The sequence below is a fragment of the Phyllostomus hastatus genome, unplaced genomic scaffold (genome assembly GCF_019186645.2).
Source record: "Phyllostomus hastatus isolate PE091 unplaced genomic scaffold, TTU_PhHast_1.1 phas_contig_150, whole genome shotgun sequence".
In the NCBI taxonomy this organism is placed as follows: Eukaryota; Metazoa; Chordata; class Mammalia; order Chiroptera; family Phyllostomidae; genus Phyllostomus; species Phyllostomus hastatus.
Genome location: NW_025333611.1, coordinates 2,181,800 through 2,196,785, shown reverse-complemented (window position 1 = coordinate 2,196,785; position 14,986 = coordinate 2,181,800). Strand labels below are relative to the sequence as shown.

The 14,986-nt window shown below is 68.1% G+C and overlaps 1 protein-coding gene across 5 annotated transcripts in view; it reads left to right on the top strand.

Moving 5' to 3' along the window:
- Positions 1-14,986, top strand: part of TNRC18 (trinucleotide repeat containing 18) — a 75,409-nt gene that overhangs the window by 45,691 nt on the left and 14,732 nt on the right. For all 5 annotated transcript variants that reach the window (XM_045824254.1, XM_045824272.1, XM_045824263.1 and 2 more), the window contains 3 exons: positions 2,897-3,172; positions 7,343-7,600; positions 11,505-11,935. In XM_045824254.1, the coding sequence (XP_045680210.1) occupies positions 2,897-3,172; positions 7,343-7,600; positions 11,505-11,935 (965 nt within the window). The remainder of the gene's footprint in view (positions 1-2,896; positions 3,173-7,342; positions 7,601-11,504; positions 11,936-14,986) is intronic.

Sequence of the window (14,986 nt, the reverse complement as noted above, 5' to 3'; positions counted from 1 at the left end):
AAACTGTCCGGGTGGAGGCTTGGCGCCACCGAGTTTTTGGAGGCCCCGCCTAGAGTGGCCACTCTTGAGGACCATAGAGAGGGTTCCGCCTATCCAGCCCCCGGCGGCCCTCCCTCGGGTCAAGTGTTGGTAAGAGCATCCAATGAGCGCTCTCCGCGCTGGGCAGCGAGCTACACGGGCAGGCTTTCGCTTTGTCTTAGTGACAGCCTTTTTGGCAGCCCCCGTTTTGGTCTTGAGGGTAGATGTTGAGGCCGGGCGAGGTTGACCGCGCTGGGCGGGGCCGTCGGGCTGGGATCAAGCCCAGGACTTCAGCCCCGGTGGACGTGTCCTGTGCGCCGCCTGGGATCGTCGCCGGTGGCCGCAGGGGGCTGTGGAGCCCCAGGACGGAGCTGGCGGCCCTGGGATTGAGTTCAGTTTGTGAACTGAAGCTCCTTTCTTTGCTGGGAGCTGGGGACAAGGTTTCCCGTGTCGGGCAGCCTGGTGTCGGCTCCTGCGGCTCTTCGTGGCCTCAGTGGTTCGATCTGCCGTGTGACATGTAATGGGTGTCACTGCTTGTGGGCAGAATACCTAGTGCCCAGGATGCACAGGGACTAGGAGTGTGGCCGCTGCAGGAAGGCCAGGAGGGGCTCCCTCCTCATCTGATGCCCATCAGTGGGGTCTGTTGTGGGCGCCTCGGGCTGTGGCGGGGGCGGAGGGCCTTTTTGTTGGCGACTGACTGCGTTTCTGAGTCTGGGTTATGCTTGGCTCTGCCTGGTTCACTGGGGGAGGCTGGGGAGTTTCAATGTCAAGAGTAAAAACGGCCACTTTCAATGTTATAATAAAGCATGCTTTTTAAAAAAGATCCTGTTTATCTTTAAAGAGAGGGGAAGGGAGGGAGAAAGAGGAGTCAAGAAACATGAATGTGTGGTTGCTTCTCAAGTGTCCCCAACTGGGGACCTGGCCCGCAGCCCAGGCCTGTGCCCTGACTGGGAATCGAACCAGCGACCGTTTGGTTCATAGGTTTGCTTAGCCACACCAACCAGGGCAAAGCATGCTTCCTTAAGGAAAGAAGTTGGGATTGTTGTGGACTTGGGAGTTGAGACCGCCTGCCTCGCAGGGCTGTTGTGAGCTTTCAGCGAGCTCACGTCGGCAGAGAGGTAGATGGGGCACCGTACGGGAGGTGTTGCTGGGGTTTGTTTTATTTCTTAGTGTGTGTCTGGTTGCCTAGGACTAGTGGGGCACCAGGGCTGGTTCTCAGATGAGCAGGGGGCAAGCAGGAACGACATAGCTTCTTCAGTCCCTCGATTCCGATGGGTGTGGTGCAAGCAGCACCGCCCAGGACCCGCGCCACTTCCCGAGACTGGGCGGCGGAAGGCAGGCAGAAGGGCTTCCCTCGCTTTCTGCCCCTGCTGGCTTCAGAACGAGGGGGAGGCTGTGCAGAGGGCTGCAGCGCCCTCCGTCCTGCGAAGGGGTGTAGTGCTGGGTGTGGCCTGGCTGCCTGCCGGAGGGATGCAGGGATCCACCCCCCTCCCCCACTCCCACGTGCATGTGATACCGTTAGAGGCCAGAGGTCCCTGCCGTCTTGGGGTGGTCTGAGCCGGCGAGTCCACAGTAGTGGTATTTGTGCATGTGTGCGAACTCTGCTCAACTCTTATGTTGTCTGCGACTCCGTTGTTCCAGGAGGGGGGTGGGTTAACGTGGCACCGGGGAGGGCCACGGGCCGGGCCTGGCCCCAGCCAGCTGGCTGTGGAGAGAGGTCCTCTCTCGTTCTTGTCGGCTTTCCTGCGGTCTAGGTCCACGACAGCGGCAAAGGTCAAGGGTGTGTTCTGGCAGAGGGGTGCTGCCCTGGCCGGAGGCGGCCCGGGAGAGCGCGGCTGCTCTCCCACTTCTTCCCTCGGGGCGGATGGGGGGTTGGGGGGCACGCCTGCCGGCTCTTGGCAGGAAGCCCAGTTGTTCATTGTCACCTGCGAGCGTCCCCAGTTTGGGGTGGAGCACACGGGAGGGGGAGGTGTGTGGCTCGGGGTCGGGCAGTGGCCTGGCTGGGCTTGGCCTCGGCCTCGTCCAGAATTGCCAGGCCACCCGCAGGCGGGGTCTCCGTGGGAGTGGGAAGCGTAGTTATTGGAGGCGGCCGCCAGAGGGGACCCCCCGCCCACGGCTTCCCTGGGCCTTGGAGACCGCGGGCAGCGCTGTAGCTGCGCCCGGTCCTCGGCGTCCCGAGTAGGTTTTACCGGGTTAGGGGATTAGGCTTTGGCCGCGGAGCCCTTGATTCCCGTGGAATCGCACTCGACAGCCCCAGCGTAAGACGGATGAAAACAGTGTGTGTTCGGAGTGGGTGGTTGGCAGGGGCCGGAACTGTGCCCACGTGACAGTCCCCTCCTGGAAGCTGGGCGACCCTCCCCTGGGAAGCCTGAGAACCGCGGTGAGGCTGGGACTTGTGGCAGCCGGCGGCAGTGTGCTGGTAACCGGCTCCCCGGTGCGGAGAGTCGTACCGTCTCCTGCCCTGGCCTGCTTCAGGGAGCGCTGTGCTGGGAACAGGCGTGCTCGCGCACTAAGTGGGTACTGTCGGGGAGGAGAGCTTTACCTGAGCCCTTCCTCCTGAGCCTCGTCCCTCCCCTGGGCCGGGTGCAGTCCTGCGGGGCCGACGGACCCGGCGGTGACCTCCCCAGCCAGGGGAGAGGCCTTCCTGCAAGTGGGACGTCCTCCTCCGTGCTGGGGGCGGTGCTGGCGGCCGCCAGCCTGGAGAGGGCCGGGGGCTCCCCAGGTAAGAGGAGGTGAGAGCGCTGGCCGCTTGTTCCGGGGCCGGCAGGTGTGGGGTCCTGTCTGTTCCGGCGCCGGGGCGCTCCCAGCCACGCAGTGAGACAGACGGCGGCCCCCTCCCCGCGGTGACTCACTTTACTAAAAACTACTTTGACCACAGATACGGACTCAGAGGAGGAGGAAGACTTCCTGAGGGACGAGTGGTCTGCCCAGGGCCCCTCCGGCTCCAGACGGACATCTCCTGTCCTGTGTGGCGCGGCGGCCAAGAACAGCAAGCCGGCCGGAGGCCCCAAGCTGCCCAAGAGGGGCCTGGCAGCCGCGCGGACCCTGAAGCCCAAGCCGGCGGCGGGCAGGAAGCAGCCGTTCTGCTTGCTGCTTCCGGAGGTCGAGGCCCGCTCCTCCTTCAGCGACTCCTCGGAGGACTCCTTTGACCAAGGTTACTAGCTCCAAACACACCCCCTCCCGAGTCTCCCGGCGCGAGAGTGAGTGGGCGCGAGCGAGCGAGCCAGGGTGCAGGAGCGATGGCGCCGCGGGGCGGCCGTCTCGGTTCTTGGCAGCGTAGCCTGCCGTGTCAGCCTCTTACCGGGTGTATTTGTACCTGTATCATTGTGATAACGCCACGCTGGCTCTTTTTGAGCTTTTATACGGACTGATTTTAGTCTCCCCCTCCCTCCCCTCCCCCCTCCGCCCCACCCCGATCCCACCGCCTCCGTGCCCTAGGCCGCGGGCCGGGGTGGGGGTCTGGGCAGGGGGCCCCCCCAGGGATGTTTTGTAAATGGAATTCTGTCGTGTGGGCGTGTGACTTGATGTTTGTACTGCAATTTTGGTAATACCAAGCTTTATTAAATATATCGAGTTCATTTTTAACTAAACCCGTGTGCCTTGTCTCTCTTGCTGTGTCCTGACTTAGACCGTTAGGGTGCCGCTTCCCCCCTCCCTCCATCCCCCTCCCCCACCCCTCCCCGAAGGGGCGGGGACAGAGCGCTGCTTCCCTCTGTCCCTCCCGCCCCCGGGGCGCTGCTGGCATGCGGGGCGTGTCTCGGGTCTGAGTCCGCTGCTTCCACCTCCAGCATCATCTTTTTTTTTTAGCTGCTTGTCTGTCTTTTGTTTCCTCAAAGCTCTGTTCCTCCGCACCAGTGCCTCGCACACACGTACACACCCTCGTCTGCTAACACACGTTTCTGCCTGGAGGGGGGCGTGCAGGCAGCGCAGGGTCAGGACCGCCTGGAAGTCGAGGGGCCGAGCGCAGGGCTTGGAGGGAGCACTGGCCCGCGAGTCCAGGGCCCGGCTGCTCGCCGCTCGCCCCGGGCCGCCTCCGCCTCACGTGCGCAGGGAGGGGCGGGGTCCGTGGCCTCTGGCCCGCAGACTCTGAACGGTTTCCTGCCCTGGCTGAGGCTTTGCTTCGGGATGGACCCCTACAGGGGTCCCAGGGCCCGGGCGGCAGCCTCTGGGTGTCAGAGCCAGGACCCCAACCCTCCCTGAGTGGGGCGCAGGCAGGTGGGGGCCGCTGGGACGGGGCCTGGACCCGCACGCCGCCCGGTCGAAGCCTGGCGCTCAGGTTCCCGGTCCCCCTCCCCCTCCCCCGCCTCCTGTCCGATGGCCCAGATTCGGTTTGGGTGACCAGCAGATGGCACCGCAGGGAGCCAGGTGCCCCCGGGGCTCACGTTCTCCCGGGCAACCGGCCAGCCAGCCCGGTCCCCCGAGCGGCTTCCGTCCTGGGCCTTCGCGGACCCGTCTGGCTGGTTGGCTGTCCCCCCACCCCCAACCTCGACTCCATGGACTCCTCCGTGCAACACACCTCCCCTTGAAGCCAGGGTGCCAGCGTCCAAATTTGGGGCTCCCCTGCCTCAGCTCAGACCCCGTAAAGCAGCAGGCAGCCCCCCAGATCTAGCAAGGGGCCGTTAGCCGCAGGGGCCCCCGGCCCGGGGCGGACGCAGCCGAGGGCAGAGCCGAGCTAGGGGAGCGCAGGGGCGCGGGAGGGGCCCCTGCACGCAGATCCCTCCGCCAGGCCTCCGCAGGGATGTCGGCACTAAAACACCTAACCGGCTCGGCTTCTCCAGCGTGTCTGCTTTCTCCCCCCGCAGCTTGACCATCCCTTCACCCTTGACCCCTACCCATGACGCTTTGAATGTCTGTTTTGGTCTCTTGCATTCGCTCTCACGCTGCACTCGGACGCAAAGCGAAGGCTGGGAGTAGGGCAGACGGCGCCGCGGGTCACTGAGCTGGGGCCCCGCCCGGCTCGTTGGTCCGTAGGTAGGCACACCCTCCCCCGCCCCCTGCACCTCCCCCTCGGGGCTGCCCCCATCGGCCATGGCAGCAGCGGGTCGCTTGGGCACTTACTGATGGGCTTTTGCAAAACCGAACCACGTTCCCGGCCAAGAGATTTTTAATAAAAAAAAAAAGTTCCCCTCCATTTCCCTGGGTTTCTTTGTCGGGACTTTTTCTGCCCCTGCCCCCGGCAAGCCCTGTGGCCTCAGGTGTGGACAACTCCGAGTGCCTTTCTGGCCGCCCCCTGCCCCCCAGGGTCTGCTCTGCAGACCGGGTCACCGGCCACCGTGGGAAGCAGCCAGGGCGGGCTCGTCAGGCTGGGAGCGGGAGGCGGGAGGGGCCCAGGTGACACCCCCTGTTTTGGCTTTTGCCTTCCAAACACTCCCCGCCCCCCCATCTCGGGGCGCAGGGGTGGGGCTGCTCCCGATGCAGGGATTCCGGCCCCCAGAGGGCCGGAGGCAGCTGCCCCCGCCCCCGCCCCTGCAGGGGAGACCCCTCCTGGGTGGGGGAGGGTTCCGAGTCTCCACACCTGAGCCGCTCCCGGGAAGGCTGCCCACCGCCCAACCCCGAGCCCCAGCCCAGCCCGCCCCCGCCCCCCGCCCCCGGGGGCCCGGAGTGGGGGACCCAGGCGCTGTCGCGAGTCTGCCTACACTTAGCCTGCTTTGCCGCTGTGGCCCGCTGGGGCGGAGACCGACCGTGCGACGTCCGCAGCGTGCACGGCCGCAAGCGTGCCTGCCTGCCTGCCTGCCGCCCGCCTGCCCGCTGGCCTCCATCCCGCTTCATCCATCGCTCGGCGCGCCGGCCTCCTCTCCTCGCCCCTCCCTCCCTCCCTGCCTCCCTGCCTCCGCCTCCTTCCCCTCTCCGCTCCCTTCAGAGCGTCCGGTTCCCGCAGCCGGGGGTCGCTCCGCAGACACGGACCCCCGGGGGGGCAGAGCGCCTCTGCCCTTGTCGGCACCGCAGGGCCGCCCCACGCGGCCACTGGTGGCACTCAGACAAGCAGGTGGCCTGGGGCGTTGGCAGGAAAACGTGGAGCCGGCCAAGCCCCGACTGTCCCCACCCCGGGCACCACTTCTGCCCCTAGCCGTCCACGGTCTGGCCTCGGCCAGCAGCTCCCGGAGCCCCTCAATGCTCCCGTGCTCTGGGTGGACGGGCACCCTCGGGCCGATGTCCCCCGGGGGGGTCCCTGGCCGGTTAGGTGAGCCCGGGGAGGCCAGAGCAAGCTTGTGCCTCCCTCTGGCCCGACCCTCAGTGCAGGTTCCCGTGTGGGAGCGGGGGCCTCCCCGCTGCCCGCCCTGCCTCTGTCCCGCTGATCGGACAGGGCCAGGCCCTGGGGAGAGGCGTGTCCAGTCACCAGCTGCAGACACGGGCCCTTAGAGTTCCTTTTCACTACGCTGTGGGCACAGGCTGGCCGGCCAGCCTCGGGTTTGAGTCCTGTTCTCTGAGTGCGAGAGCCTCCTAGGCCCTGGGCACCTGGGACAGCTGGCAGCCTGCACCCTTCCTGCCGCGGTGCAGCGGCACGGCCAGCAGCTCCTCCGTTGCACGACAGGGCGGCTCTGTGGAGGTCTAATTCTCTTTGCGCCTGCAGAGTGCTTTCTCCTACCAATGTGCAGTCCTGCGTGCACCCTCCGTAGCTGGGGTGGGCCTAGGGGGTCGCCCTGTGCCACCGATGAGGAAAGGGGGGTCCGAGAGGGCCAGGGACTCGCCCCAGTCGCCCCAGAGAGGGGGTGGTACTGGGAGCCGGCCTGGGGCCTCGGAGCCCGCTCAGGGCTTCCGCCGAGGGCCTCCCCACCCCCAAGAAAAGACCAGGCTCCACCTTCTCCTGCCGCCAGCCCCCAAGCCCCCAGCTGCCCAAACCGCCCCCGTGCCTGTGCCCCCAACCCCAGCCTGAGCCCCCAGGCCCTCTCCTGTCCCCCCCCACCCCCTCCCTCGGCCTCCTCTCGCCTCTCTTCTCTCCTGCCTCCTTCCTCAGCCTTCACGTTGTACGTCGGGGCGTGTGTGTGCGTGTGAGACTGTGGAGAGAGCCGTCTCCAGTCCTGTCCGTGTGTCCCGCCCCCCCACCCCCCCGCAGCACGAGTGCATGTCGGTGCTCCCCTGACAGAAACCCCTCTGGCCCCTAAGCCGCCGCCCACTCTGGGCCGCCACCCGTCCGGGATGCCCCCGGCTTGGGCTCGCGTTGCTGGGGCCCTGGGCCGTCGGGGGGACACGCGGGCTGGTCCTGGACCCACCCCCAGCTGGTGAGGAGTGAGGAGCTAGGCTGGCGCTCCGGCTGAGTGGGGGGCGGCGGGGGCGGCGTGGGCCCAGGTGAGGCTCTGACTCCCTCCTCTCTTCCGCACGCCAGATGAAAGCTCCGAGGAGGAGGAGGAGGAGGAGGAGGACAAACTGGAGCAAGAAGAGGACGAGGCCGTAGGCAGCTACCGGCTGGGGGCCCGGGAGCGGGACCTGTCACCCTCCGGCCTGGAGGAGAGCGGGCTGGGCCTGCTGGCCCGCTTCGCAGCCAGCGCCCTCCCCAGCCCCACGGTGGGGCCGTCGCTGTCGGTGGTGCAGCTGGAGGCCAAGCAGAAGGCCCGGAAGAAGGAGGAGCGGCAGAGCCTGATGGGTGAGTCCCGGCTCGGGAGCCGGAGCCGCGGGCTGGGCACTGGGGCTGGGCACTCGGGCCGGGGACTCAGAGCTGTGCAGAGCGGCCTTCCATCCGACGCGGCCTGACCCGCTCCCTGACCCTAACCCCTTCGGGTTCTCCGTGTCGGGCAGTTCTCGGGTGCAGAGGGGTCTTAGGTCCGCGCCCAGGGCTGGGGGGCTGTGACCCAGCTGGGGGAGTCCAGGGGACCACTCCTGACCAGGGAGAGACGTGGGAGCTGGCCGAGCACACGCACAAGGAGCAGAGTGTGGGTGGAGGAGACGGGCCACGCAGGGCGTGCAGCCCCAGTGGGGCTGGGGCTGATGTAGGTAGGGGCCGCCAGGGGCGGTGGGCGGGGGGGGGGGTCGCGGCACCGTGCCGGCCTGAGAGCCCCCTTCTGTGCCCTGTGACGTTCCTCGGTCTAGGTGGGCGGCAGCTCCTTCACCCCTCACCCACAGGGGCGGGGACGCCCGAGTCTCGGCAGTCAGGTCAGGAAGAGGGCTGCCGTGGGCGTCCGCGGGCGGGTGCCGTGGGCAGTGAGTCTTCAGCCCGTTTGGGGAGAGGGGAGTGCGGTGGCTGGACGGTGTGGCGAGGTGCTTAGAGGGTGTGCTTAGTCCTGTAGGAGGCTGCCCTCCAGGCCGGTGGCCCCCCTGCGTTCCCGCTGGCGGCGGCCGAGTCCCCGGGACCGCGCCCTCACGGCCTTCGGGGCTGGGCTTTGGACCTGGCCGTTCTCACAGGTGCCTCGTAGTGTCTCCTGGCTGTCGTTTACATTTTCCCGAGGACAGACACGGAGCTTTTCCTGTGCATGCCTGCCACCTGTGTCCGTTCCTTGAAGCGTCGTCTCTTTAAGGCTCTTCTTGGCCCATTTTTAAAGCAGGTTGTTTGTGTCATTTGTTTCCTTAATGTTGTCTTTCTTTTAAAGATTGCATTTATTTGTTTTCAGAGAAGGGAAAGAGAAAGGGAGATAGACATCAACGTGTGGTTGCCTCTCTTGCACCCCCTGCTGGGGACCTGGCCTGCAACCCAGGCACGTGCCCCCACGGGGAATTGAACCAGTGACCCTTTGGGTTTGCAGCCGTCACTCCGTTCACTGAGCCACACCAGCCAGGGCAGAACAGTTCCTTACAGTTCTCTCTCGCTTGTATCTCTTGTAGGAGTTTTTCTCCGAGTCTTCTTTCATTCTCTTGCCGGTATTTTTCGCAAAGGCGAGATTTTTCGTTTTGGCGAGTTCCGGCTCAGCGGTTCTCTCTTTCAAGGCTTGTGTCTGGTGGTGGTTTTACACACTCCCCGCCACACCCCAAGGCGTCCGGGTCGCCTCCCGGGCTGTTTTCCGGAAGCGCCGTAGTGCTGCGCCTCTGCTCGGGCCTGGGATGCGTTCCGGGCAGCTTCTGGGAAGCGGGGGTGACGACCTGTGTCTCCGGTTCTGCTGCTGCAGCGGCTGCAGCAGCTCCTGGTCCGTGGCGGCGTCCGTCCGGCACCGTGTGCAGAAGAGCCTGGCTCTGCTGCCTCGTCAGAGCCTCCGACCGCGGTGCGTGTCTGTCCTCCGGGCTCCCGAGTGCGCCCCGCAGATCGGCCCGCCTGTCCTTCGCTGCCCTGGCCACCGGGGGGCGCCCGTCCCCCGCCCTCGTCCCTCTCCCTGAACACAGGCGGCTCCTCAGGGCGTCTGGCCTCCGTGCGCCCCGCAGAGTTGGGCCGTCTCTGCCCACAGTTCGCTCCGAGGCTGGGACGGGGGCGCCCGGGTGCCTGCCTTCCCAGCGGCCAGTCTGCACAGACCCGAGAGTGTGGCCCGTCTCTCCCGTCCTCTGCGTCCCCAAGGCGGTCACGTGGTCCTGGCCCTTTGTTCTGTCACAGGGTGTGTCTCGTCTGTGTTTGGTGCATTGAACCAGCCTTGCCTTCCCGGGATAAATTCCGCACAGTGGTGAGGTGGTGACGCGAGGTCTTTTTTATCTGCCTCTGGATTGTCTTCGTGCGCACGTGTAATTGTTACATTGTTCCGACGGAGGAGGGACCGTGTTACCGTTTTAAAATGTCCTCCTTTGTCTGAAGTATCAACTTTCCATCTTAATGTCTCTTTCTGTCTGAGATGGGGGGGGCTGGCCCAGGTCTCTTCTGGTGACTGTCAGCCCAGTCTTTCTTCTTCGCGCGTACCCTCTGGCTTTCAGTGTCTTTGTGCTTTACCCCTTTTTAAATTTCTCTGTCCACTTCTTTCTCCTTTACTGCCTTGTTATGGGGGCGGAGCTGGGAGTGGGGACCAGGTCCTGCCCCCAGCCCCCAGCACCGCGCGGCCTCGAGGCCCCAGCGTGCCCTCCCTCGTCCCGGCTCCCCGCCCGTCTCCCCAGCAGCCCTGCAGAGGAGACCTCCGCCCCTGTCCCAGGCCACCCGTGCTGCTGCCCCTCGGGCCCCAGAGGGGTTGGCCCTCCGACGCCCGGTCCTGTGCAGCTCCGGCCCCCCTAAGTGGGTGCCGGCTCCCTGTCCCCGCTCCCTGTCCCCGCTCCCTGTCCCCAGCGTGCCCTGCGCCTCTGGGTCCCTGGCGGCGTTCTGCAGGGCGGTCGCAGCAGGTGGCGTCCGCTCCCTGGACCCGCAGCACCGCTCCCGGGCCTGTGCTTCGTGGTCCGCACGCTAATGGGCCGCGAAAGCCCCCAGCGGCCTCCCTGCGCAGCGGGAGGTCATCGCTAACAAAAGGTCCATTAAGGGGGTCGTTAAGCTCTGCAAGTGTCCCCTTCCACGGAGCGGAGCGTGCCCCGGCCCGGCCCTCCGCCTGTCCCTCTGTTGCGGCTGCACCTCCCCGGGCCTCGCAGTGCGGCCCCTGCAGGCTGCCGGCTGCCCCGGGGTCAGCGGGCCGGCTCCTCGGTCCCTGTGCTGTGGGGCCCACGGCCAGTCCTCCTCTGGGGTGATGCCAGCTCCCGGGGGCTGTCCAGACCCCTTGTCCCCGGGACCTGCCTGCAGAGAGAACACACCTTAACGCTCCTGTCCCCTCCTCCCCGGCCACCGGCTCTGGGCCAGGCTCTGAGCGGCACGACCTTGGGGGCTGCAGGAGAACTCGGGGACCTGTTAGCTGCAGGGGGCGGGGGCAGGACGGGAACCCCCGGACGCCGCCCACCCGCCTGCAGCGACGGGGTGCGCACAGAGGGCGCGCCAGGGTGCTGAGCGGGTCTCCCCAGAGGTTGGGGCGTGGCGTGCTCGGGCAGAGGGACCAGCGAGGCCGAGGACGGAGGTGGCGGAGGGTGGCGGGCAGCGCTGTGGGTGGGAGCCCCGGGCCCTGCAGTCAGGGAGTGTGTGTGTGTCCAGGGCTGGCCTGGAGGGCTTGGCTCGGGTCGCCCTCGGCGGTGGGGAGGGACGGGGCTGGGCCCCAGGGTGGCGTGGGTTCAGGGGAGGCCCACCCCCTGGAAAGGGGACTGACCGGGTGCCAGGACCACCCAGCTCAGAGGGGGCACCCGGAAGCGGTGGAGAGGCCCCTCCAGGCTCTCCCACCTGCCGCCCTGCGTGGCCCTCCCCACTCACCTGTCCTGGCTTCTGGGGTCCGGGGGGTCTCATGGGAGGTGGGGGAGGAGCTCCCACGGGCCCAGCGGGAGTGCCCACAGCCCAGACCCGACACTGCTTGGGAGAGGGGAGCAGGGCGGTCCAGGCGTCCGGGGCAGGGTGGGGACAGGAGTGGGGCCCGGTGGGACCGGCCACTCACAGGCCTGTGGCCGGGGCGTCCTCCTGCCCTGGGCCCCAGGCCCCCACCCCCGGGGGGTGGGGAGAAGGCTCCAGAGGGCGGAGCGGCCCCTTGGAGGAGGGAGGGAGGGGGCTGTGGCCTCTGGCTGGTTGCCAGGACAGCGGGGCAGGTGGGGTGTGGGGGCCCCATGAGCCCCACCCACAGCCCCCTCCCTCCTCTCACTTCCAGGCACGGAGTTCGAGTACACCGACTCGGAGAGTGAGGTCAAGGTGCGGAAGCGGTCCCCTGCTGGGCTGCTGCGGCCCAAGAAGGGCCTGGGGGAGCCCGGCCCCTCCCTGGCCGCGCCCGTGCCCGGCGCCCGGGGGCCCGGCCCCACCAGCCCCGACAAGGCCAAGCTGGCCGCGGAGAAGGGGCGCAAGGCCCGCAGGCTGCGGGGCCCCAAGGAGCCCGGCTTCGAGGCGGGGCCCGAGGCCAGCGACGACGACCTGTGGACGCGGCGGCGCAGCGAGCGCATCTTCCTGCACGACGCCTCCGCCGCCGCCCCCGCGCCCAGCAGCGCCGCGCCCGCCGCCGCCAAGCCCAGCCGCTGCGGCAAGGGCGGCCCGATGAGCCCGCGCAAGGACGCCGGCCGCGCCAAGGACCGGAAGGACCCCCGGAAGGTAGGGGCGTGGCGCGGGGGCGTGGCGCGGGGGTGGGGCCGAGGGGGGGACCCGTGGGGGTGGTCCCGCCCCGGGAGGCGGCCCAGAGCCTCCCTCCGCGACGCCCACGCTGCCGCCCGTCAGTCAGCGGCTGCGGTCGGGGCCGGTGGCGGCTGGTGGCAGGCGCCGGCAGGAACACGAGTGACGGTGGTTTCCGTTGGCGCCGCCGCCCCAGGACCGCTGGTCCGGCCGTGGTTTGTGTTCTACTCGCGCCCGCGGGAGAAGCTCGTTTTTTCAGGGGCCGGCGAGAGTGGACACGGGCTCTCTCTCCCTCACCCATGCTCCCGGGGGCCCCGAGCTCTCCCGTGGGCGTCCAGGCCACGCACACACACTGTCGGCCACCGCATGCTGGGCCGGCCTGTGCCCCCCACCCCCGTCCGCATGCACGAACAGGCTGCTGGGAAGCCAGCGGCTGCTCGTGCCCTTGGAGGCGGCTCCGTTCAGACCCGGCCGCCGGCTCTCGACAGCGGCCCCGGGCCCGGGCCTCCCCTCTTTGTGTCCCTGGTGGAGGGTGAATCTGAGTGACAGTGACCTTCTAGAGAAAGTCACAAGAAGGGGATGAGACTCCGCACTGACTTGTGACAGCGGGGGGCCGTGAGGAGGGGGCCGCACCCGAGTGTCAGTCACAGGCACCTGGACGGGTGCCCGCCCCTGGCTTCCTCCTGGACGCCGGAGGCTCCTGTGGGCGGTGCTGGGAAGGCGCTGGGGGTACGGATGGCGGCGAACAATAGCAGGGCCCACAGTGGGTGGGGCCCAGGCACGGGCTGGCCACTCGCCCACGCGAGCCTGATTTCCCGATGAAGGAAAAAAACGTGCTTTGGGCACGGCCAGCTCCCCTCCCGTCTACCCCCCACGCGGGTGCCAGCCCCACGGGGGAGAGTGGGTCCCACGGTTCTGCCCCCCGCCTCGGGGACCAGCTGCAGGTCCCAGGCCGCCTGTACGTCAGACCAGCAGGCCCCGAGTCGGGGGTTCCTGCCCCCCGAGGTTCGATGGGTCGGTAGGATGAAGCACCAACTCGGGAGGACGCCGCCCTCACGTTCGCCGGGCCCTCGCAAGGGGCACGACTCTGGAACAGCCCGTGGAGGAGGAGACGCACGGGGCGCGGTCCGGGGGAGGGCCGGCCAGGGCTGCGGTGCCTCCTCTTCGGGGGCCCGCCCCCCGCGTCCACGGCCGTGTCCACGGCCGGAAGCTCGTTGGTCCGCGTGGCTCGGGTTTAACGGAGGCTTCGTCCCAGGGACCCGATCGGTTGTGGGTCTCAGTCCCCAGAAGACCAGGAGTCGTCTCCTGGGAGCAGAAGAGGCTCCCCCACCCCAGGAGCTCGGTGGCGCCGGGGGGGCAGAGTCCCGGCGTCTGCTCCTCACGTCACGGCTGGGTGCTCCCGAAACCACGAGCGCAGGTCACTCTCCGGGACGGCGCTTCACAGGCGGCCCCCGGAACCGCCCAGATCCTCTGCCCCCGTTGCCGCCGCTGAGCCTCAGAGCCCGGGCCCTGACCTCTCGGGCCTTCCCCTGTGGGCTCACCCCGTCTGAGCTGCGGGGGACGCCGCAAGGGAAGGGACAGGAGCGGAGCAGCCCAGTCGCCGACAGGAGGAGTCGGACGCCCTGTCCCGTCACCCCGGGAGCGGCTGCTGCTGCCGCTTTTCCGAGATGCGCTTCCATTCCTGAGTTTCAGACTTGGCATCGTGTCTCGTGCGTTCCCATGTGCCGGGCTTTCTTTTCACTTTTAAAAAACCCGCTTCTACGTGTCTGAGTGAGACCCCCACCGTCCAGCCGGCCCGAGACGGTCGTCGTCCTCCGCCATTGAGCCTCCCCGGGGACTGGTGGCCTTTGCCATCGCGGTTGTTGGGGCAGCGGATGGAACGCCTCCGCTCCGTGTCCGGCCTGGTCCCACCGGGGTGCGCTCCTTATTTTGGGAACTGGCGAGGCCCCTGGGAAGAGGGGACAGTGCCCACCTGACGGGGGCCGTGGTTCGGAAGGTGAAGAAGAGCAAGAAGATGAAATCCGCTCCGACCGCGTTGGCCGTCGAGGTCCCCCCCCCGCCCCCTGCGATGCACAGCTGCTGGGCGGCCGGCACCGGAGGGCAGAGCACACGCGGCCCCCGACGCCTTCCGGGGCGGGGAGCGTGCCGGGGGCCGGCTGGAGCGCTCACCGGACACGGAGAAGCGCGACGTGTGCACGGACGGCCGCCCCCGCGTGCCCCCAGAACAGGGTTGACCGGGACACCTTCGGCCCCTCGGCCGTTCCCCGGCCTGCCTCTTCTGGTGCCGCTTGCCCTCACGCCTCTGCTGTTGTCACGGCGACGTTCGCCCGCCTCACCTCTCTCTGTTTCTCGTTCCCCACCTGCTCCGGCCCCTTGGGTTTGGCTGCGGTGTTGTGGGCGGGTCTCTTAAAAAGCACAGAGTGACCTTTGTCCTCCACGTGGGCCTCAGATGGCAGTTGGAGGCCACTCCCCTCCACGCCTCCCGGTGGCCCCGGGTCGGCCGCTGGGGGTGCATCTCCGGAGGCCCCCGCGTCTCTGAAGCTGGCGGCTGACATCCAGGCGGTCCCCAGTTCTGTGCGCTGATAAGCGAAGCTGTGCACAGTGCCCGTGTCCCCAGACCCTTTGCAGTCCCCCTAGAAGGGGGAGCCGCCGCCCCGTTTCCCCAGCTGGGGGCAGGGGCGGGCGTTGAGCTGGGGTAGCGTGGCAGCTGCCCCTCCTCTGGGGCTGGGGCACCTCACCCACCACACGCCGTCTGGAAGAGACTCGGGTGGCCGCGGAAAGCTCCCGGCCAGCCGCCCCGCCCCGGGCAGGAGCATGCCGGACAGTCCGTCCGTCCTGTCCGTCCGGCTTCATCTGCGCGTGGCCCTCGCACAGGGGGCCCCTCTGTGCCCCCCGATCCCAGCGAGCACGTCTCGGGTGTCGTCGGCGAAGGCGGGGGGAGCCGGAGGCGCCACTGCGGGCGGTTGGGCCGCGGTGGCCGTTGGCAGCTGTCAGAACGAGACGAGGCTCAGTGCTCCTCGGACGTCCGGTGGG